This window comes from Schistocerca gregaria, chromosome 2, assembly GCF_023897955.1.
Source record: "Schistocerca gregaria isolate iqSchGreg1 chromosome 2, iqSchGreg1.2, whole genome shotgun sequence".
Lineage (NCBI taxonomy): Eukaryota > Metazoa > Arthropoda > Insecta > Orthoptera > Acrididae > Schistocerca > Schistocerca gregaria.
In genome coordinates this window covers 985,991,326-986,014,665 of record NC_064921.1, presented here as the reverse complement: position 1 = coordinate 986,014,665, position 23,340 = coordinate 985,991,326, and the positions used below count along the sequence as shown (strand labels likewise).

At 42.2% G+C, this 23,340-nt stretch overlaps 1 protein-coding gene across 2 annotated transcripts in view; it reads left to right on the top strand.

The window, feature by feature from the left end:
* LOC126335471 (serpin B6-like) overlaps positions 1-4,549 on the top strand; it is a 60,108-nt gene extending 55,559 nt beyond the window's left edge. For both annotated transcript variants that reach the window (XM_049998788.1, XM_049998787.1), the window contains exons 7-8: positions 1,381-1,519; positions 4,211-4,549. In XM_049998788.1, the coding sequence (XP_049854745.1) occupies positions 1,381-1,519; positions 4,211-4,359 (288 nt within the window). In that variant the 3' untranslated portion in view covers positions 4,360-4,549. The remainder of the gene's footprint in view (positions 1-1,380; positions 1,520-4,210) is intronic.
* Positions 4,550-23,340: the final 18,791 nt, after the last annotated feature.

Below are 23,340 nucleotides of genomic sequence, written 5' to 3'. Positions count from 1 at the left end.
GGCAGATAGCCATATAACATTTAAAAGGAAATTAAGAGAATTTCTGAATGGCAATTCCTTCTACTCGTTAGATGAATTTTTGGATATAGTAAGTGGGTAATTTCCCCAACTCCCTCTCCCAAAAAAAATTAAAAATATTAAGTGTCATGTAATATTTTGTGTTAACCTGACGCGGTTCACATCATTACGAAGTGTCGTATTCATGATCTATGGAACAAGTACTAATCTAATCTAATCTTCACAAAACAATTCTCTGGCCGACAATATACGCGCCAAAGTATTGTCCTCTGGCTGAGATACAGCATAGCCGAGCTGATAACAGTATTAGACCACGCAACCCCGTGACTTTTACATTTAACCAATCACAACTTTTGATAAGCAGTTTATTAAAAGAACAAATTTATAAATTCACAGATACAATAATAGATCACTCAATAAATAACTGAATTAGCCTAAGATGTTTCATGTTTCCCAGTTCCATAATCTGTCTAATTGCACTTTACAAACCTTCCCCTGAGTATACTACTTACACTCTGTACATACACAGTACTCATACTAACGTATATTCCGTCAAAGGACAAAACGATATTTATTTATCATATTACTTTGCATTCAAAACTTTATTAACACTAATGACTAAACATATTGAATCAACGATAATTAACAGAAGTAGAATAATTTTCACAGCAGAGAAAGTTTCATTTCCAAAATACTGGTTTTGACTTCATTATTTCATGGTCCGAAAGATGCTGGAACCTTTCTGCCGAAGCCGTAACTACGTATTAGAAACTGCTGCATCATAAGAACACATCTGTTGCGGTAGAACAATGTGTCATGTATGTACGTATCTGGTAGCTACCGTCAGAATTATATAGCGCGAAGCAAGTCGCAGCATACCCAGACAGAATATCTTCCTTAATTACAATAAATCTGAAGTACTGTTCTGTATTGCTGCTGCGAAAGTTAGATAGCAATAGAGTTCAAACTCTACACCAATATTTCTGCTGCTCTCGTTGACGAAAAACCAAATTATTTACCTTTTTAACGCGCCATTATTAAGAGTAATTTATGCCCACTTTGGTCGTGTAAAAGTTACTAAGAGGTGTGGTTCATAGGGATTTTAGATGCACTGGTAAGAAGTTAGAACATATTTGGTGGTGAATATCGTATTAATTTCATTCAGTCTCCCTTCCAAAAGTTCGAGGTATTCTCCACTAAGCAGTATGTCACCGTTAGAAACTTCTTAATACTGTCTGTCAACACAGCTGGTGGAATGAACTTAGAACTGTTATTGCAATTTCCGATAACATATATTATCTAAGGAAAAATGCGACGAATATACAAGAAAATCGTGTTTTGAGCTAAATATTTCAATTTCAGCTGGGAATGATTGATATGTTCGATGATGACGACGCCGATTTTTCTGGAATTAGCAAGAAACGACTTAAAGTGGATGATGTGTTCCACAAAGCTTTCATCGAGGTTAACGAAGAGGGCACAGAGGCTGCTGCAGCAACTGGTAAGTAACCTGCTGCCCAAGAAGAAACCAAAAACTCATTGTGTGGTTTTCATTACGTCATTTTTCTCTGACCCAGGGACGAAAAAATTAGAAAATTGGGACCTCTAGTTATTTAAACATTATTGTGATTGTATCCCTGTTTCTTTTAGATAAACATTTCCCTAAATACGCGGACAATAACACACAATGCACACTCACGCCAGAAAACAGAGCCCTCAACAAAAAATGGCATACCATGATATACAACAAACAGATCACACACGAAATTAGAAACATCTTCAAAAATCCTTCAAGACAAATAGCATAATACAAAATAAGCTGTGACAGAAAAGAATAATAAATACAACAGTTCAGGCATATACCAATTAACATATAACAGCTGCAACTCTAAATATATTGAGATGACTGCAAGAAATTTTAACATCAGCTACAAAGAACATATAAGGGCACCGACGAATGGATGTATGAACTTCACATATTCTGAATATCTAATAAAATAAAATCGCCGTCACACTGGGATAAAAACAGACTTTCCAATCTTGGGCAACGATAACAAAAAGAAGGGAATGCTCACTCTACTGAAAGAATATTTAATACAGAAGGCCATAAATAAAATTCAAGATATTCTCAATGACAAAAAGAACGATAACAGAGTATCGTAGCATATGACCAAGATGAGTGCAAACATGTGCAGTTTTCTAAAGTATAGGTTATGTGTTCGGAAGTATTTGCTTGAAGAAACCTGTACCATTTGCATTTAGCGCCTATAAAACTACAGACGACTGGATGAACAGATCACAAAAATGAATGTGAATAGAAAACACAAAAGTATAACTGTAAATAGAAATAGCTTGATCTACACAAATTCCAAAAATCACCACACATGTCACACCAAATCTACATAATTAAATAATTTTATGTCTATTGAAGACTACTGAGGATGCCTAACATGAATAGGCGGAACATGTGTGGAGTAAAGAATAAACTTCGGCTGCAAAAGACGAAATTTTTGAATTTACAGTTCAGCTGGCAAGTTATGGATTATGTATCACTGAAATGTACCAACTACTCAACGTGATTATTTATCTTCCAGATTCCAGATAGCCAGATGGTCATTTGAGCAATGTGTTGCATTTAATACTAATGGTATATAGCAGAAAGATGGTAGACGAATTTTGTAAGCGTAATTGGAAGTTGCTGATAGTAAACCAATAACTTCCATAGTATATTTTCAAACCATGTTCACTGCAAGTATAACGGAAGTATTGATGCCCATTTTGTGGCTCAATCGTTTTATCGTTGAAAACATATTTGTTGTCCGTCTGCCGTACATTTATGTAACTTTCTAGTTATCTATACGCTGGGACACTCAGCTCAATAGATCTTGACGATGACTTCACTTAACAAAGTCTGATTATACCCAATATTATTGTATTTGATAACGACTTAAAGCCAAAATCATGATAGTAATATGAAATAAAGAAGTCTGCACGTTCAAATGGCGGAGATCTCGTTCAAACATTATGATACGATAGTGGTCCAAAAATATGAGGAAAGTATCCACAGTATGTAATTACGCCATGTCTCCGCAATATCCTTTCTTCCAGGAGTGCTAGTCTTGCAAGTTTTCCAGGAGAACTGTTACGTTTTGAAGGTAGGAAGTAAAGCTGTGAGGTAGGTCGTAAGTCGAGCTTGGATAACTCAACTTATAGACCACCTGCTTTGAAGGTAAAGGTCCCGAGTTCGAGTCTCGGTCTACACACTGTTTTAATCTGCCACGAAGTTTCATGTCAGTACAAACTCCATTGCAGAGTGAGAATATCACTCTAGAGATTTAACAATTTTGGTGCATTATAAAAGTTTATCAGTTCTGTTTATCTTAGCAGCTACTGGACTCTGCATTAAATACCAAATGCATTGAAAAATATCAGTATGGTTCCGGATGATGTATCTATCATGTATCATAGACGTTGCTCAGGTACCAAGATAATGAAGATGGAGGCCTTTCCCCATTACATAATTAACGCATTGCAGCTACCTGAGATACGCTTATGGCACATGAAAACCTCTCTCCAAAGAGGACAGGTGCTGCAAACATATGATGCACATGAGAACCACCGCATTAATATCTCCGAGGGTATTCTTCTGAAAGGAGTGCCTACCATTGTCTGTAATGCTCCTTACGGTATATGTTGGATGCTGAACAGCGATGGAGTCATTTCTGCTCTGTACGACTAACATGCTGAAATCAGTCGGGTCACTTTACTTGCTAAGCGGACCGTGTCAGGGATCGTGGCGCAGTGAAGTAGGTGCGCCAGGTGCTGAAATACCACCAACTTGGTGCAGCTTGCGCCCAATAACACATGTTTACAATTAATGTCAAGGCAAAGTTTTGAAAAAGAAACTTGCTTGAATGAACACGGAAAACAAGTAAATGAGTTTTAGTTGCGGTCAAACTCTTCGGTGCTCTTACTGTAAGCGATCACCGTGTGATAGCTGAAAGTAATTAGCAGTGACGACTATTTGCAAGGTTTATAAAGTGCAACGATTCTCTTACGTTTAATTTAAATTCTGTTATAGATCTCTACTCGGTTACAAAATGAAAAGACAAGTTTTCAGCCATCAAAGCAAATTAGGTATAGGTAATTATTGAGTTACATGCAACCTGAAATGCTGATTTATCTGTTGCAGGTGTTCATATTATCCCAGCGCCAAGTGTAATTACGACGCCTCCACCACCGATCTTTTTCAAGGCAGACCATCCTTTTCTCTTCTACATACTGGATCAAAAGACGAGAGCGGTGCTCTTTGCTGGACGCATCACCGATCCCTCACATTAAGAAGCCTACTGTTGTTCAGTGTGAACACATTGTTTGCTGGTACCACGTCAGTTCTCTGCAATTCACCGATATTTCCTGGTGACTGTAATCGATGCGGTCTATCAGTTTATCGTGCATTTATGTAACCTTGCACTCTATTCAGTTTAGCGTTGTTTCGAACCTCTAAATAAAGGAAAATGATTAATACACATATAGAGTAATTTTGTTACCACTTTTAATTACAGTTGTAAGACAACAAAATTCAATAAAAGATTGGGTATTCTAATATTTACCACACTGCCTCAATTTGAGTGTACAGATGATTGTACATCACTAGACAAGATCGTCTTCTGAAGTTCCACTTCCGATGTTCTTCTGGTTGTTGACAATGCATGAGTTCTCGTATGTGCAGATAGCGGACGAAAAATATAGCAACACCATAAACATATCACTTTACGATGCCCAATACGGTGCAGCAAACCCGTTGGCATCCAAAATAGCTTCCACTCGTCTCGAAATGGATGACTGCAGGTCCTGTAGCATTTTGGAGCAAATCTCATACCATTGCGATATGGTGAAAGACGGTTGCGGCGCTGTGACCCAGTGCCGACCACCACAGATGAGCTATGTAACCAAGTGAACGCAGCGTGAATGGCTATGCAACGGGACGCCATTTGCGCCTTATACTCGTCGATCCCATCCCGCATGGAACATGTTATCGGGGCCCGCAAAACAATGGTAACTTCAGGTAACGGTGGTAAAGTAGATAGCGATGGTATACCCTTCTCTCCAGAGTAGTCCACGAAGCTGTTCTGACTGTCGCGGGCAGTAGAGATGCGACAGTTTATCCTCATGCTCACAAAACTAGTCCTGAACGATGGGATCTGTGTGGTCAGGGATCCTGACGGAAACCAGCATAACTATTGGGGAACACGTATTGTGTCATGGCTTTTATCTGTACAGAATACGGATCGCATTACCACAACTGCAGCACTTACATTTCCGCCAAAAACAAGCCAGAGTGAGCCAGTCAGCACCACATGACAGCCATGAGATGAATAGCCTAGAAACTTCCTTCTACGTCCTCAGCTCCTAGTTTAAAGAAGTAATTTAAAAAAAATCTCCAAGTGTAGGGAATGACTCAATGCTATTGCCAAAGTGACGAATCAGAATATTTCTTTTTTCACGAAATAAAGAGAGGAGCGCAACAGAAACGTCCCACTCTTGGTGTAGCAAAGAAGAGGTTGGTACTGGTCCGATGTCAGACTTACTGATCAATATCTTCCCTCCAAGAATGGTGCCAGAGGTCACTTATGTGACTCGGTACACCACAAATATGGAGCAAAAGCAACTGACTTTCTCATGCTGCTCAGGTGGTGCCATGGCGTCCCATCTTTTGACGTCCACATGGAAAAGGCAAAAAATGCCATTCTCAGTTTCTCTCTGGGGAGAGCAGTTGAGGCATGGTGGTCTCTGCTCTCAGTAAGGACAGGCACCAGTTCTAGCCGACAAAAGGACTCAGCTGACCGTGGCAACACTTTCATGAAACTCTTCAACTTCCTGTAGATGCTGACCTCATCAAGAAAGACTCACTGACTGCGTAAGAGTAAGAGGGGGTGGAAATCTCTTCTGAACAGCACATTCAGCCGACATCCCAGATATGCTCAACAATGTTCATGACTGGGAAGTTTGGCGGCCAGCGGAAGTGTTCAAAACTCAGAAGAGTGTTCCTGGAGGCAATCTGTGGAATTATGGACTTGTGGGGTGTCGCATTGTCCTACTGTAATTGCCTAATTCCCTCGGAATACAGAATGGAAATAAACAGATGCAGGTGATCAAACAGGATTACATACGTGTCACTTGTCAGAGTCGTATGTAGACCTATCAGGGGTTCAGTATCATTCCAACTGCACACGCCCCAGACCATTACAGAGCCTCCACCAGTTTGAACAGTCCCCTGCTGACATGCGTGGTCCATGCATTCATGATGTTGTCTCTATACCCGTACACGTCCATCCGCCTTATACGATGTTTCCAGTCATCAACAGTCGAATGACGGTGCAGACCGGCCCAGGCGAGTCGTAAAGCTTTGTGTCGTGCAGTCATCTGGGGTATACGAGCGGACCTTCGTCTCCGAAAGCCCATATCGATGATGTTTCGTTGAATGGTTCGCACACTGACACTTGTTGATGGCCCAGCACTCATATCTGCAGCAATTTGCAGAAGGGTTGCACTTCAATAATGTTGAACGATTCTCTTCAGTCGTCGTTCGTCCCGTTCTTGCAGGGTCTAAATGCTTTAAATGGCTCTGAGCACTATGGGACTTAACTTCTAAGGTCATCTGTCCCCTAGAAGTTAGAACTACTTAAATCTAGCTAACCTAAGGACATCACACACATCCATGCCGAAGGCAGAGGGAAACAGAGACTGTTAGAACCTGCGACCGCAGCGGTCACGCGGTTCCACACTGTAGCGCCTAGAACCGCTCGGCCATCCCGGCCGGCTTGCAGGATCGTTTTTCGGCCTCAGGAATGTCGGAGTTTTGATGTTTTGGCGGATTCCTGATATTCATGGTACACTCGTGTAAAATGGTCGTAGGAGAAAATCCCCACTTCATCGCTACCTTAGAGATGCTGTGTTCCATTGCTCGTGCGCCGACTGCAACACCAAGTTTAAACTCATTTAAACCTTGACTACCTGCCGTTGTAACAGCAGTAACGGATATAACAACTGCGCCAGACACTTGTTGTCTTATATGTAGGTGTTGGCGACCGCAGCGCCGTATTCTGCTTGTTTACGTATCTCCGTATTTGAATACCCATGCCTATACCAGGTTCTTTGGTGCTTCAGTGTATTACTGATAAAAGAGCCTTGTCAGAACGGAGAATACCCACATTCACAAAAAAAAAATTTGTCCTCAAAAATTAAATGTATCTTACCAATCAGTTTATTGACGGTCTTTCTTGAAGGCTGAATGGCACAAGGATCACAATTTTCGACCTTTCGTTGTGATTCTATTCACTGTCGTATAACAATTAAACTCCTTATGAACTATTTTTTGGCAGTTTCCTTCCAACCTTATGAGTAGCAGTCACTTCGAAAACACACGGCTTTGAGCAGACTTTTACACGCACACAATAGAAAATCAAGACACGAAACCCGAATAGGCAAGCTAATAAAAGAGGCTTGTCAGAATGGAGAATACCCACACTCAGAAAAACCATTCTTGCTATCACATCATGCTCTACTGCAGCTAATTAAATTAAACATGCTTTTGTAATTATTTTAGTGCAGCTAATAAGTAAGTAATGTAACTTAAATTATCTATATAATTTTTTGTTTATGTATATTTCTATTTTTTTGAGTAGATCATGAATAATTCCCCCTCCTCTTTTATGCGTGGCTGTGTCGGTCCTAGGTCTCTTTCTGCTTTATTCTTCGCTTCCCTTCCGTGACCACAGCATCTATGGAAATAGCTGCTTCTTATCTCCCAAATTGCGCTACAGTAAAATAAAATAAAATAAAACAGAATGTCGATCTTCTGACTGCTTTGATTCTACATGCACCATGAATTCCCCTCTTGTGGCAACCTGATCGTCTCAGAGTAGCACGCGCAACCTACGTCCTCGGTTATTTACTGGATGTATTCCAGTCTCTGTTTCCCTCTACTGGTTTTACCCTCTACAACTCTTAACAAATGTCCTATCACCCTATCCCTTCTCCTTGTCGGTGTTTTTCATGTGTTCTTTTCCTCGCCGATTCTGTGGAGAACCTACTCCTTAGCCTATCAGTCCATCTAATCCACCTAATTTTCAACATACTTCTGTAGCATCATAACTCAAAGGTTTGGATTCTCTTCTGTTCCGGTTTTGTCAAAGCCCACGTCTCACAACTACAACGCTGTGCTGCAAACGTACATTCTCAGGAATTTCTTCCTCAAATCAAGACCTTTGATACTGTTGGAATTCTCCTGGCCAGGAATCCCCTTTATGCCAGTGCTAGTCTGCTCTTGATGTCCTCCTTGCTCCGTCCGTCATGGGTTATTTTGCTGCCGAGGTGACAGAATTCTCTAACTTCATTTACTTCGTGATCATCAGTTATGATGTTAAGTTTGCCGCTTTTCTCATTTCTGCTACTTCTCATCTACCACAACGTAAACATATTTATTGCCACTCTTAGTATGTGAAAGCGGCCCTAGTTAATCCACAACAACTTATCCATCAACTTCTTTTCCCGACTAGGTTGTTACAAATCAGAACGAGAACTGGTATTGGGCTTTCTAACATCTGAATTAAGGGCTGCCCAAGTAAGGTGTTCTGTAATCTTCATAAGGTACACAAATGACCCCCCTGGTAAGGAACGACGCAAGTATTTGAATACCATCAGGATTAGCTCTTTGTGGAGACAAATCTTTAACTTCCTGTCGTAAAGGGTACAATGACTTAGATCTTTGTTAAGATGATGCCCACTGAGAAGCCGACCCTTAAAAGTTCCAAGCCCTTGGTCCCATTGCTGTCCTCTCCATGCTATCGAACATTAACTCAGACTCCCGAAAAGTCGCCGTTCTTTCCGTCAAATTATTCCATTATGTAGTATGAATTTGTAAGATTCGAGTCCTTCAACAACTCCACTTTACTCTTTATCAGCACTCAGTAGTTAATAATATTATAAAACTAAAGTTAACTCCTCAAGAACAGGCGACGAAGGCCCAACGGCACCGACCGTCTGCCGTGTCATCCTCAATCAATAGGCGTCACTGGATGCGGATTTCGAGGGCCATGTGGTCAGCACACTGCTCTCCCGGCCATATGTCAGCTTCCGAGACCGAATAACATATAAAGAACGACGCTAATTGAGGCAAGAGTGGACCTAATAATATACGATTCTTTTCTCGAGACAATAATCAAAGAAACATTCCCCCTCCAAAAATAACACACAAACGAAAAGAAATCTTGTAGAAGTTAACAACACTGTACACAATGCTGTTCACAATCATCACGAATGTGGTGAAGAAACCACAAAGCCTTGAGTCACCAAGGAAAGTAACTCGCTAAATAAAAAGCAAAGGAAAACATAAGAATTAGCACATAGACACTGCCATCTTCTAGCTACCGCGCACCTAAACTACATTGTATAAGTGTTATAGAATACTCAGTGTTGTAGAACACTCAGTATAATGTCGTTTATTGAAATTGAACTACACTTCTCGAACAATCACTACATACACACAAAGAAAACAAACAACTTGTAGACGACCATTCATCAAGAGCGTCGGTGAGGTCCGTCGGAGCTGGTCCTAGCTTGGCGAGAAACTGGTTGTACTGCTGCTGCGCTGGCCTTATAAAGCCGGCGGAGGTCGGCGGAGTACTACAACTTTCCCTGTATCTGTGAGGCGACCTCTGCAGAAAAACGTTCTCCTTAGTCTCTAGCAAGTTCTGTTTGTTTTGAAGAATTGTTTTCCTCTTGGTTGCGCCTGCAAGTGCTTGAGTATGTTATATGGTACACAGGGGTGTCTTGAGTGTAGTCTGCCTGGCAGGCGCCGTCTGTGGAACACGTAACAAGTGTGATCCGCACAGTACGAATTTTTAGTCAAGGGTCGCCCTGACGGAAATGCTATGTGGGGTGACTAAATCAACTGATCCAAGTTCCCGTTTAAATATGACGACGGGAAAGGATTCTGGTGAGTGTGACTGTTTCACAGATAAATGCCATCCTAAAAATTTACAATTACATTCATATTGTTTAAGTGCGCTAAGCGTTTGTTCGGGTGGTCGGACAAATGTAATTATTCTACAGCAAGGGCGGCACAGTACACGACAGACTCCTGCTGCGGTTGGGAACCAACAACCTCAAATTTCCTTCCATCCCGCGTCCAGAGAGCGATCTCTCCTCTATGTGAGAACTCGGTCAGTCGTCGCCGATTAACAAAGCCTTACAACAAATTCGTCTAGACTCCCACTACCACACTACGTCAATATGGGAGCCAATACTATTCATTCCTGCCAATTCCCGTCAGTGACTGCAAGCATGTTCTGATGTAACAGTCGGGCCGCTTGTCACAACCTCCATCAGAACTTCGCACAGAAAGCTTTGCAGCGACGGTGCCAGTGGAGCATGTGATGCTGTCCTGTTGGCTATCCCGTGGAGCTCAGAGACCATTTCTCCAAAACGTCCCAAACAATAGCACAGATGTAGCGCCAAGCTGGCTCATTCCTTTCCAAAACATGACACTTTTGCAAGAAAAACGCCTCCAGCTATTGTAAAAGTAGCGAGGGTCCGTCGCTCTGGCCTCTCATACCAACATTAAAAGAGAAGGCGCCATCCGTGGGTCAGCACTCCGTCCGCAATTCCGTGAGGACAGATGTCTCCCTACCACCTGCTATTGTGAGCATCTGGACTTGTTTCTGCCCAGAAGTTACCGACCGTCTCCAGTATGAAATGAACAGAATTCTAATATGCGTTCAGCTTATACCCAGTCAAGTACATGGTGGTACGTAACACTGATTACCTGCTTTGCATGACAGTATAATACAGCTACGAAAATACATTAATTTGCGTGTGCGCAAACTTTGACTTTAGAAATGCAAGAAAGGCTGGTTTGATGGCCCTTAAATAAAGAACACTAATACGCAACCTGCAATGTACCATGCTTTCATTTGTAAATCTTTAGAGGCTGTGGACCAATAGAAAAAAATTTAAATATTTAATTCTAGAATTTTAAGTTTATGTTAGAAATGGCGAGATAGTGCAATGTTTGACCTGTGTCAAGTGGCTCTGCTCCTGCTTAAGTTTAACAAAGTACAGTATACTACTACTAAGACAGACAAAAACATTTTAACTAAAATATGTTCCCAAAAATATATGTCAAGTTTCAAAAAAACATATTAACGCCTGTAAAGACAGGCAGTGAGAACGGCCCAATAAAACTGTAAAACAACATGAAATACAGACCAGAGAAATATCGTTTGACCTCTCAGAAATAATTAAGTAGAATACAAATCTCATCTAAAAAACAAGAAGCTTAAACTTAAATAGAAATGACTGAAGGTGGTTTTGTAAAATAATGTAGAAATACTATACAATTTAAATAAGAACGCCCCCAAGGATTCACTTAAAACACAAATCAGTATAATTAATCTTGAGTACTAAAATCAGTTGCGTAAAGGCAGCACAAATAATATTCACAAGTTAGGAACCAGGTTCAAACCAGACGGACAGATATAAAAATGGCCTAACGAATTTCATCATTTTAAGTTAGGCCAACCGCCAAACTCTTCACACGTATCTGGGATTAACTCTGACCTAAAGCACATGGTACAAAGAACCGCACGGCACAGTGGATAGCTCCGACTAGCAGCTCATACATGTACAGTGACAATAAATCCAGACGCGTCGGCGGTTCCATATTACGAAGATTTTTGTAGATACAAATAACAAAGCTTCAGGGTCGCCTTCCATTAAAGCCTGGCGGCGAGATTCTGAAGCATGTAAATTGTTAGACTAACATGACAGACGCGCTCGAAATGATATTCAGTTTCGTTAGTAGCTCATAGCGTCCATGTCCTTTACGGCGGCCAACACTCGTCCTTGATTGGAACACGATACATTGGGAAATACTCCTCCTCGGCAAAAGGTCCATCAAGTTCCACTTCTGTCGATCCCGTACACAACTTGGAGATCCCACCTTATGTACTGGCTCTGTTAGACTTGGATGACTGAGAGGGAGCTGACGCAAACTGCCGTTACGTTGATGCGGCATAGTCCAAGTATGTCCCCTGACGAGATGCGAAGTCGCTTTGCTTAGCTACGTAGTGCTTTTGAGTAGATATCGAAACAGCACCCGTGTCAATCCTCCAAAATTGCTTGAGCGCTTTCCCCTGGTTCTATTGAGATCCACCATCCTGACAGTCATTACGACGAACACCAAACTTGACTTGACTGAGATGGACCATTCTAGTTGGTTGGTGGCCAAATTTTTAATTATGTGACTAACAGGAGTGGGTACATTTAGAATCTGACAGGGCCCAGCAAAAAGCGGCAAGAGCTTGGCAGAAATTTTGTCTGCTCCCTTGCTCAGGGCAAAAAGTTGTTTACAGAACAAGTCCACTATCCTTAAAGGGGTTTTCTTAAGCTCCTCGCGCACTGTGCGACTGAAAGCAAAAGCAAGCCATTGAAAGGATTTATCCCAGTTATTCTGAGACTGGCTATGATAGATAATCTGTGCTGATTTTGGGTTGCATTAACAAGTTCCATGAAGGATAGTTACTAATAGTATGGGATGATATGCGATATGGCGCTACCAAAACAGAAATTCCTAACTTCTGTAGAAGTAAACGTTGGCACATTTTCAATAATAGCTTCAGAGGGTCAAAGTCAGAATTTTTTTTATCAAGATCTAACATACCTCCCAGTCGTTATGACACGTCCTTACCACTTTCCACACTCAGAGATATCTGACAGAGCTAAAGCGCCTCTGAACCCAGGCCCTGCAACGTAAGGAGATTCTGGATGAAGTCATAATTAGAGATCAGAATAATTACCGTCATACACGCCCTAAAATATTTCAGTGAGGAAGGGTTAGCCTCTACTCTAGAACACACAAACAACTGTTATCTGCAGTAAATCTTTTCATTACAGAATCACCATACACATTGGATTCAAGTCTGTAGTTGGTGATGATGGAAAATCCTCTATAATTAGGAAGATCCTGACAATGAATTCACAAACTAAATAAAATTAATTAAAATTAATCACGATAGACTTGAACACATAACAGTCTTTCAAAAGCTTTCTTAGAAGAGAAAAGAACCCCTAATGTAACTCAAAATACAATGATCAGAAAACAATTTACCCTCTAAAATATTACATTCACAAGACTTCAATAAGTTCTACCGTCTATACTATTTTAGCTGGGCAACAATGTATATTCACCAATACCTTTCTCGACTTTTAAGCCCCATGAACACACATGTGATACGTGGATAACATGGACGTGAGGGAATGAAAAGAAACTATGTAACACAACTCCAGTCTCCAATAAAACTGAAGTGCACAAACGAGCTAGTGATTCCCTTACTGAGCTCCTGAGCAGACGCGATATTCACCGTGCTTAATCGAAGGCTGCTGTGGTAGGCAGTGATGTATGATGGTGGCGTACTGATGCTGTGTGGACCTGTAAACCTCCATACTATTCTGGCCTTGACTGTGTCAGCATTCGGAAACCGTCCTGGGTTAATGTGAGGCGAAAAACTGTGCTTTTCTCTAGCCAAACTATTGGCAATTTCCATTCAATCAGGTTTAGCAACGTGTACACCTCTGCCCTCTTTAATTCTTCCCCAAATGTAACTACTTCACGTCGAAATCCTTAATCTCCACTCCGGAGGTGTTACGAGATTTTCGAACGCTGTGAATGCAAGTGTTCACAAAAAAGCTCTTCTAGGCTGACAGAACAGGAAGTGTTCTGTCTACATACGGCCCTGGTCTGAGACCTCCCTCCTTCTACTCATGGCCCCAGTGTGCATCTTTTTTCTTCCCCCCTCTGTACCTTGTGTTCACCTCCTACCACAAGTCATAAAGGCCAATGCTGATGTGGTACACCTTGCGGCGTTTCCGGGCACAGTGAAACTTGAGAGGTATATTAGGGATGGAAACTATTTTCATTCTGACCTATAGCATTCGTGTTTCGGTCCTATACTCTCAGACTCCCCCCCCCCCCGGCCCCCCATGAAACATGGACCTTGCCGTTGGTGGGGAGGCTTGCGTGCCTCAGCGATACAGATGGCCGTACCGTAGGTGCAACCACAACGGAGGGGTATCTGTTGAGAGGCCAGACAAACGTGTGGTTCCTGAAGAGGGGCAGCAGCCTTTTCAGTAGTTGCAGGGGCAACAGTCTGGATGATTGACTGATCTGGCCTTGCAACATTAACCAAAACGGCCTTGCTGTGCTGGTACGGCGAACGGCTGAAAGCAAGGGGAAACTACAGCCATAGTTTTTCCCGAGGACATGCAGCTTTAATGTATGATTAAATGATGATGGCGTCCTCTTGGGAAATATTCCGGAGGTAAAATAGTCCCCCATTCGGATCTCCCGGCGGGGACTACTCAAGAGGATGTCGTTATCAGGAGAAAGAAAACTGGCGTTCTACGGATCGGGGTGTGGAATGTCAGATAACTTAATCGGGCAAGTAGGTCAGAAAACTTAAAAAGGGAAATGGATAGGTTAAAGTTAGATATAGTGGGAATTAGTGAAGTTCGGTGGCAGGAGGAACAAGACTTCTGGTCAGGCGACTACAGGGTTATAAACACAAAATCAAATAGGGGTAATGCAGGAGTAGATTTAATAAGGAATAGGAAAATAGGAATGCAGGTAAGCTACTACAAACAGCATAGTGAACACATTATTGTGGCCAAGATAGATACGAAGCCCACACCTACTACAGTAGTACAAGTTTATATGCCAACTAGCTCTGCAGATGACGAAGACATTGAAGAAATGTACGATGAAATAAAAGAAATTATTCAGATAGTGAAGGGAGACGAAAATTTAATAGTAAGGGGTGACTGGAATTGGAGTGTAGGAAAAGGGAGAGAAGGAAACATAGTAGGTGAATATGGATTGGGGCTAAGAAATGAAAGAGGAAGCCGCCTAGTAGAATTTTGCACAGAGCTAACACGTAGTTTAAGAATCATGAAAGAAGGTTGTATACATGAAAGAACCCTGGAGATACTAAAAGTTATCAGATAGATTGTATATTGGTAAGACAGAGATTTAGGAACCAGGTTTTAAGTTGTAAGATATTTCCAGGGGCAGATGTGGACTCTGACCACAATCTATTGGTTATGACCTGTAGATTAAAACTGAAGAAACTGCAAAAATGTGGGAATTTAAGGAGATGGGACTTGGATAAACTGAAAGAACTAGAGGTTGTACAGAGTTTCAGGGAGAGCATAAGGGAACAATTGACAGGCATGGGGGAAAGAAATACAGTAGAAGAAGAATGGGTAGCTCTGAGGGATGAAGTAGTGAAGGCAGCAGAGGATAAAGTAGGTACAAAGACGAGGGCTGCTAGAAATCCTTGGGTAACATAAGAAATATTGAATTTAATTGATGAAAGGAGAAAATATAAAAATGCAGTAAATGAAGCAGGCAAAAAGGAATACAAACGTCTCAAAAATGAGATCGACAGGAAGTGCAAAATGGCTAAGCAGGGATGGCTAGAGGCCAAATGTAAGGATGTAGAAGCTTATCTCACGAGGTGTAAGATAGATACTGCCTACAGGAAAATTAAAGAGACCTTTGGAGAGAAGAGAACCACTTGTATGAATATCAAGAGCTCAGATGGCAACCCAGTTCTAAGCAAAGAAGGGAAGGCAGAAAGGTGGAAGGAGTATATAGAAGGTTTATACAAGGGCGATGTACTTGAGGACAATATTATGGAAATGGAAGAGGATGTAGATGAAGACGAAATGGGAGGTAAGATACTGCGTGAAGAGTTTGACAGATCACTGAAAGACCTGAGTCAAAACAAGGCCCCCGGAGTAGACAACATTACATTAGAACTACTAACGGCCTTGGGAGAGCCAGTCATGACAGAACTCTACCAGCTGGTGAGCAAGATGTATGAGACAGGAGAAATACCCTCAGACTTCCAGAAGACTATAATAATTCCAATCCCAAAGAAAGCAGGTGTTGACAGATGTGAAAATTACCGAACTGTCAGCTCAATAAGTCACAGTCCGTAGAAATGTTGGAACACGTGAGGCAATACTGACCTTACCACTTATCTTAGAAGAAAGATTAAGAAAAGGCAAACCTACGTTTCTAGCGTTTGTAGACTTAGAGAAAGCTTTTGACAATGTTGACTGGAATACTCTTTTTCAAATTCTAAAGGTGGCAGGGGTAAAATACAGGGAGCGAAAGGCTATTTACAATTTGTACAGAAACGAGATGGCAGTCATAAGAGTCGAGGGGCATGAGAGGGAAGCAGTGGTTGGGAAGGGAGTGAGACAGGGTTGTAGCCTCTCCCCGATGTTATTCAATCTGTATATTGAGCAAGCAGTAAAGGAAACAAAAGAAAAATTTCGAGTAGGTATTGAAATTCATGGAGAAGAAGTAAAAACTTTGAGGTTCACCGATGACATTGTAATTCTGTCAGAGGCAGCAAAGGACTTGGAAGAGCAGTTGAACGGAATGGACAGGGTCTTGAAAGGAGGATATAAGATGAATATCAACAAAAACAAAACGAGGATAATCGAATGTAGTTGAATTAAATCGGGTGATGCAGAGGGAATTAGATTAGGAAATGAGACACTTAAAGTAGTAAAGGAGTTTTGCTATTTGGGGAGCAAAATAACTGATGATGGTCGAAGTAGAGAGGATATAAAATCTAGACTGGCAATGGCAAGGAAAGTGTTTCTGAAGAAGAGAAATTTGTTAACATGGAATATAGATTTATATATCAGGAAGTCGTTTCTGAAAGTATTTGTTTGGAGTATAGCCATGTATGGAAGTGAAACATGGACGATAACTAGTTTGGAGAAGAAGAGAATAGAAGCTTTCGATATGTGGTGCTACAGAAGAACACTGAAGATAAGGTGGATAGATCACGTAACTAATGAGGAGATATTGAATAGGATTGGGAAGAAGAGAAGTTTGTGGCACAACTAGACTAGAAGAAGGGATCGGTTGGTAGGACATGTTTTGAGGTATCAAGGGATCACAAATTTAGCATTGGAGGGCAGCGTGGAGGGTAAAAATCGTAGAGGGAGACCGAGAGATGAGTACACTAAGCAGATTCAGAAGGATGTAGGTTGCAGTAGGTACTGGGAGATGAAGAAGCTTGCACAGAATAGAGTAGCATGGAGAGCTGCATCAAACCAGTGTCAGGACTGAAGACAACAATAACAACAACTCTCAGACTTCGCCCATACACGAGCTGTCCACGTGAAACCTCGTGTTCTCCTTGCCTGCATCACGTGATATGCGAGTATTTTTTAAAAATAGCCCTGCTTTCCACTGAGGCCTGTTTTCTGTTTTGAAAAAAAAGAAATATGGTGTCAATGCTTTTCTTGCTTTTCACAGACCTCCCGTTGTGATTCCGAAACCATTCCTTTCCTACAAGATTTCCCAGGCATCAGATGTGGTCTTTATATGTGTGTTCTATCCAGTCGTCTCTGTCCCACTGTTAACTTTGTTTTGTGCGACTGAACATTTTTCGTAAATGCGAATTCCATGTATTGATCCTCTAAGGTTGGCCACATGGGCCCCTGCTATGCTAAGACGTTTCTTTACGTTCCACGCAGGTGTGTGTCAGAGAAACTCGCTTAATGGCTTATTGTAAGCTAATGGTGGCTGCCTCTCTGCTGCGAAGGTTATTTTTTTATGGTCCCTCTCGAAATGTATTCCATGGGAAGGCTGGGAAACCCCTGCATCCACTTCAGTTCAAAGTGATTGTGAGACTACGTGCCTATTAACATGCTAAGCAGGAAATGCTTGTTAGAATCGAGTTCATGTCGGTCACAATGAATGATTACTCTTCTTACTATGCAAATAAGTACCACTTTACTTGTAGTAGGGCATGCATGGTATCAAACCCCTTGACTTGATGAGTAGATTACGTTTCTATATTTAAAATATTATGTTAAGGGGCAAAATTATACTGCCACCTTACAAAGATGCTGGATTGTAAAACTCTACTTGCAACAAACATTAAAAATCGCATATGAACACTTTTTTTATCAGTCTTCTGATTGGTTTGGAGTGGCCCACCACGAATTCCTCTCCTATGCCAACCTCCTCACCTCAGAGTATCGTTTGCAACCTACTTCTTTTGTGTTAGCAAAAGAAGCAACACCGTGTTACGATTGGAGGTCGAAATGCACGCGTTTTAGCTCACGGGAAGAACTATACTGACGTGAGGTCTGGAACATGAGAAGGAATGAGAATTCAGAAAGCGGACGTAATTAGATCGATACTTGGCGTTAAACCATTAATGATGAACGTCGCTCTTGACGGTACATGATTCACAATATTATCTGTTCAGAATACATTCTTGAAGTAATTATAGTAACTGAATATGGCGCCTTGCTAGGTCGTAGCAAATGACGTAGCTGAAGGCTATGCTAAACTGTCGTCTCTGCAAATGAGCGCGTATGTAGACAGTGAACCATCGCTAACAAAGTCCGCTCTACAACTGGGGCGAGTGCTAGGGAGTCTCTCTAGACTAGACCTGCCGTGTGGCGGCGCTCGGCTGCAATCACTGATAGTGGCGACACGCGGGTCCAACGTATACTAACGGACAGCGGCCGATTTAAGGGCTACCACCTAGCAAGTGTGGTGTCTGGCGGTGACACCACATTCCTCCCCCGCAAATCGGCGGACGGTTGTGGTATAGGGCCTCCGCCCGCCGTGGGGAGGACCCCATGTTGACGTATGCGATGAGGTGGGGAGCCTAACAACAGGCGAGGCTGTGCCACCCGCACCCAGCCATTCGGAGCGCGAGGAGCTAGGGAACCCCTGAAAACTGTGACGGTACGTCACATAAATGGACATTTGGAGAAAGGGTAAGGAAGTTTTTGTTATGAGGCGTGTCAATTATAAATTATTTCAAGACTGTGTACATGTGCGCGATGTATAACAAATAGTAAAGCACGTAATTTGTTATTATCAGAACACAAATATCGATGCAATTAACAAAACATTGTTTTTTTTGGTATAATCTCTATGTAACATAGGCCATGAAGATCAGAGACAATGCTTGATTGAACGAGCTCTCCTGTTTTGTTTCGTCTAGTAGTAGGCCGCCATTGTAGTGCTGTCTGATAATTAAGGTAAGTTTTATCTGTATTTTGAAAAATATAATATAAATTGTCATTAGAAAGTGTGTATTATTTACTTAGTTGTCACCTCTCATGATTGCAACCATTAATTATAATTAACAAAATTTTTACAGAACTTCGTAGTGCAGGGAGCTCATCTCCCCTAGCAGGATTTAGTCGGCCATTACGCTGATTGTATTATTTAATTAAAATTTCAAGTTATAATATTAAATGTAAATGTGAGAGACTTCTCAATTTTGATCTTTATTTAATTTCAAAGTTAAAGAGAGTCAAAAGAGATTTCGTTTATTAATATTTAGAATACTGAGTGAGTTCGGTATGTTTCATTTTGGCCGCCTAATGCCAGACGAGATTCTCTCCAGCTTTGCCTTGCAAATAATGAAAAATAAATATTAAAAATCATTACATTACGCAATATCTCAGTTAATTTTTGTGTAACTTGGTACATAAATAACCAGTAGACACTGAGAAAAATGCGTATTATTACGCCAACTGTAATACGCATATTTTCTTTTCTAAAGAGCAGTGCTCACGCAAACTATTTATTAGAAGGCGGTGAGTCGCGCGCTGTGTTTAAAAAATATTTTAACGTACATACTTCGGGGCAGCCGATGTCCGTACGAGTGTTATCGCGGTTGAAGTTAATTAAAAGTCTCATGCTAGCCCACAATATTTAAAGCCACCCCAACCAAAATCATAAAATATATAATTATAAAAAATAAAAATTTACACTTATACCGTGATAAGTGGCGCCCAACAACGTGAGGGCCCGAAATTTTATGTACCAATATTAAGTTCACAGAAAATGACTGAGATATGGTTGTCCATCTAGAAAACTATATTTAATAGAAAAATTTTTATGTACATAATTATATGTATGTGAAATTAATGCCATGTATGTAATCTATTTCCATGTACCACAAAATACAAAACTTGTACGAGATCCAACTAGTGAAGATAAATGGACATGAAGCTGACTAGATGCGTACCATTGTCTCGATTGCGATAAAGATAACACCAAGCAACAATAACTAATAAATGTAAGGGTGTATATGCATGCGCTTCTGGGCTGGAAACTAAAGGAAGAAAGGATCCGGAGGCCATGTACTGTGTTTATCTTCTTGAGTAAAAATTTGTCAGAAGTGTTTATTCAGTTTGTTTTAACGTCAGCGGATGGTGAAAATTTGGTCAGATTCATTTACTATAACTTAGTACTAGTGAGTAAATCAGTGATAGAATTCTGAGACAGTGATTAGTTTTCTGGATTTGAGGTCACACAATCAGCTGTGTGAATCAAATAAATGCTAGTGCAGTTAATTGCCAAAGTAATATTTCAGCACAGAAAAGCCAAGTCTAAATGCAGTTGTTCTCAGACGATACACCAGAAATCATACGGGGAGATAGAGTTAACAGGGGACGCCAGGCGTGTCAGAGGGGTCACAAAAGATAACGACGCAGCCAAATAGCCGAGGCGGCGGTCCAAGCGGCCAGGCAGCTGCGCGTGATAAGCAAGGAAGCAGACTCAGCTATTAAGATAAACAGGGCGCTCTGGGCAGGTCCCTTAATAAACAATAACTTGCAGTATCAACACTCTTGGCTAGAGGGAGAAGTCTGGGAGCGGAGAGAGAAAGAAAGAGGGCCCTAGGTGGGGACCGCACTACGTCATGAGGAGCCAATGAAGGGCTCAGGACGCAGTGCGTGACCATATAGGGAGAGGCCCCTCTACCCCTCCACCCAGCTTCTGAAGAAAAGTACTGAAGTTAATACTAAAACAATCCCTAATAAGGAAAAGTTGCACTCGACGCTACGTCATGCCAAGCGCTGGCGGGGTCGAAGGGGGAAGAGCTAACAAAACTCGGAGGCACGCCGCTCCGGGGATCTCTCTCTCTCGGGTTTAGGCAGCGACGGTAGTCAGCGTGAGTAGCAGCCGACTTGGGCTGAGGGCGGGCTGCAGGCAGACAGTTGGAGATAGTCGCCGATGAGCGTTTAGGCAGCGACCGCGGGACTCTGACGTAGGGTGCTAGTGTGGGCAGCAAAGTGCTGGAAAGTTCTATCAGGCAGCCAGAACGGTGGAAGTCAGTCACCGTCTCTGTAATGGGCTTGGCTATTCTGTAGGTACAATCACTACGCAGTTAGGGTGATCTGTATTCTTTATGAATAAATTAGAACTTTTATAACGTCCATACGAGTTTACTTCTACCAACATCCTAGCCTTGTACCTTCACACCAGGGAATTTAACATCTTAGCCAGATCAAAAGTCTCCCTCTCAATTAGGTCAACCGGCTAATTCCCGTTTACGAACCGTGTCGCTCAATCCCTCGCAAAACCCACGCTTGGGACGCGACATAAAAAAAAGTTTTGGTGTCAGATTTGGGGTACCACAAAGGCATATAGGCAAAAAGGAGATAGGAGCCAGTAGATTTTGCTACAGCGACTGTGGCAATTAGCAGGAAGTTGTGGCGACTCGCAACTTTCAGCATTAGTAGCCCCACTACGACAGAGTCCAGAGAAGTAGTCCTCGCGGGTGCAGGGCAACGCAGGATAGCGGCAGCACGACGCGGAGCGACGAGGCACAGAGGTGCCTAAGCAGCCAGCGTTCGAGACCGGGGGTCCGGGCCGAGCAGCGGCAGCAGCCGTAGCAGCGGCAGCCGAGGCGAGCGACGGGGTCGGCACAGCCCAGCAGAGCGGCGGCCGACGCATCGCGGCAGCGCGGAACAGCGCGGGCATAGAGAGCACAGAGACAGCGCGGAGCTGCGCGGCACAACGCGGGACAACGCGGATCAGCGGAACAGACGGCGCACCACAAGAGAAGCGGTACATATAAAATTATATTAAGAATTTTGTATCTTGTATTGTAAAGTGCTAACATAGTTAAGTTGGTAAGATGGCCCAAACTAACGAAGTTCCGTCATCCTCCAGTAGCGGTAAGATATCAGTGAAAGAAGCCTTGTGTATAGTTCCAAAAGTGTTCGAAGGAAATAAGAGAGATCTTAGGGAGTTTATTGAAAATGTAGACGCTGCATTTGAACTTGTGAAACCGGAGGAACACGAAACGTCACTGAAGTTTGTTAAAGCCAAAATAACCGGAGAGGCCAGATCGAGGCTGCAAGTAAGGGAACGCACGGGGACATGGCAGGAAGTAAAACATGTTCTAGAGGAAAATTATGCGAGTAAGCGTACCATTGACTACTACGCGTGCAAGATATTTCAATCGAGACAGGGACAAGGAGAGCCAATTGCGACATGGGCAAGCCGAATAGATGAAATGCAAAGGGATTTCAGGGAAGCAGTAAGCAGAGTTACGGCTAGGGAGAACTTAAAGGGCGCAATAGAACTGGTTGATTCACTAGGAAGAGCATGCTTTATACAAGGGTTAAGCAATGATAGAATACAGACGATAGTAAGAAGTAGAGGCGATGAAATCACGCTAGCAGCGGCCGTGGAACTAGCATTGCAAGAAGAAAGTGCAATACTGTCAATGAAAGAGCGGGGACTAGCCCCAAGAGTAACTTTCAACCGGGGAAAGGAAACGGTGAAGAATACCAGAGATATTAGAGATTTGAAATGTTTCAATTGTGGATTGAGAGGGCACATGGCAAGCAAGTGTAGAAAGAATAGGCCAGAGGGAAGAGTACGGATAATGACGGGCAAAGAGTTTACGAATTTTTGTTACGGGTGCGACAAGCCAGGACATACAGACGCGGAATGCCGGGTAAGATTAAGAAAAATTCAGCCGATAGATACAAGAGACTTTAGAGGAAATCATAGGGAAGCTGATGGAGGGTTACGAGAGTGGAGGAGCTCACAATGTAATCTACCAGGGAACTGTGGAGCTCCGTGTACGAGGGTAAAAGACGTTGCTTGTTTCAAGTGTAAGCGGCCGGGACATTACGCGAAAGATTGTCACGCAGGGCCCTGGCACGCATGGAGAAAAGGCAGGGTGCCAGTATCGAGCAAAACCGGTAAAGTGGTGCAGGGAAACTAAGAGGCGGCAAGGCCGCACAGTCGGGCCTTGTTGCGATAGGTAAACCCTCAGTTAGGGTAATCGACTGTGCAACAGAAAATGACGTTTTGGTTTTATACTGCATGGAATTAAAAAGATATTTGAAGTTGCTAATAGACACTGGAGCACAGTTGTGTCTGCTCAAGAGAACGAGTATTCC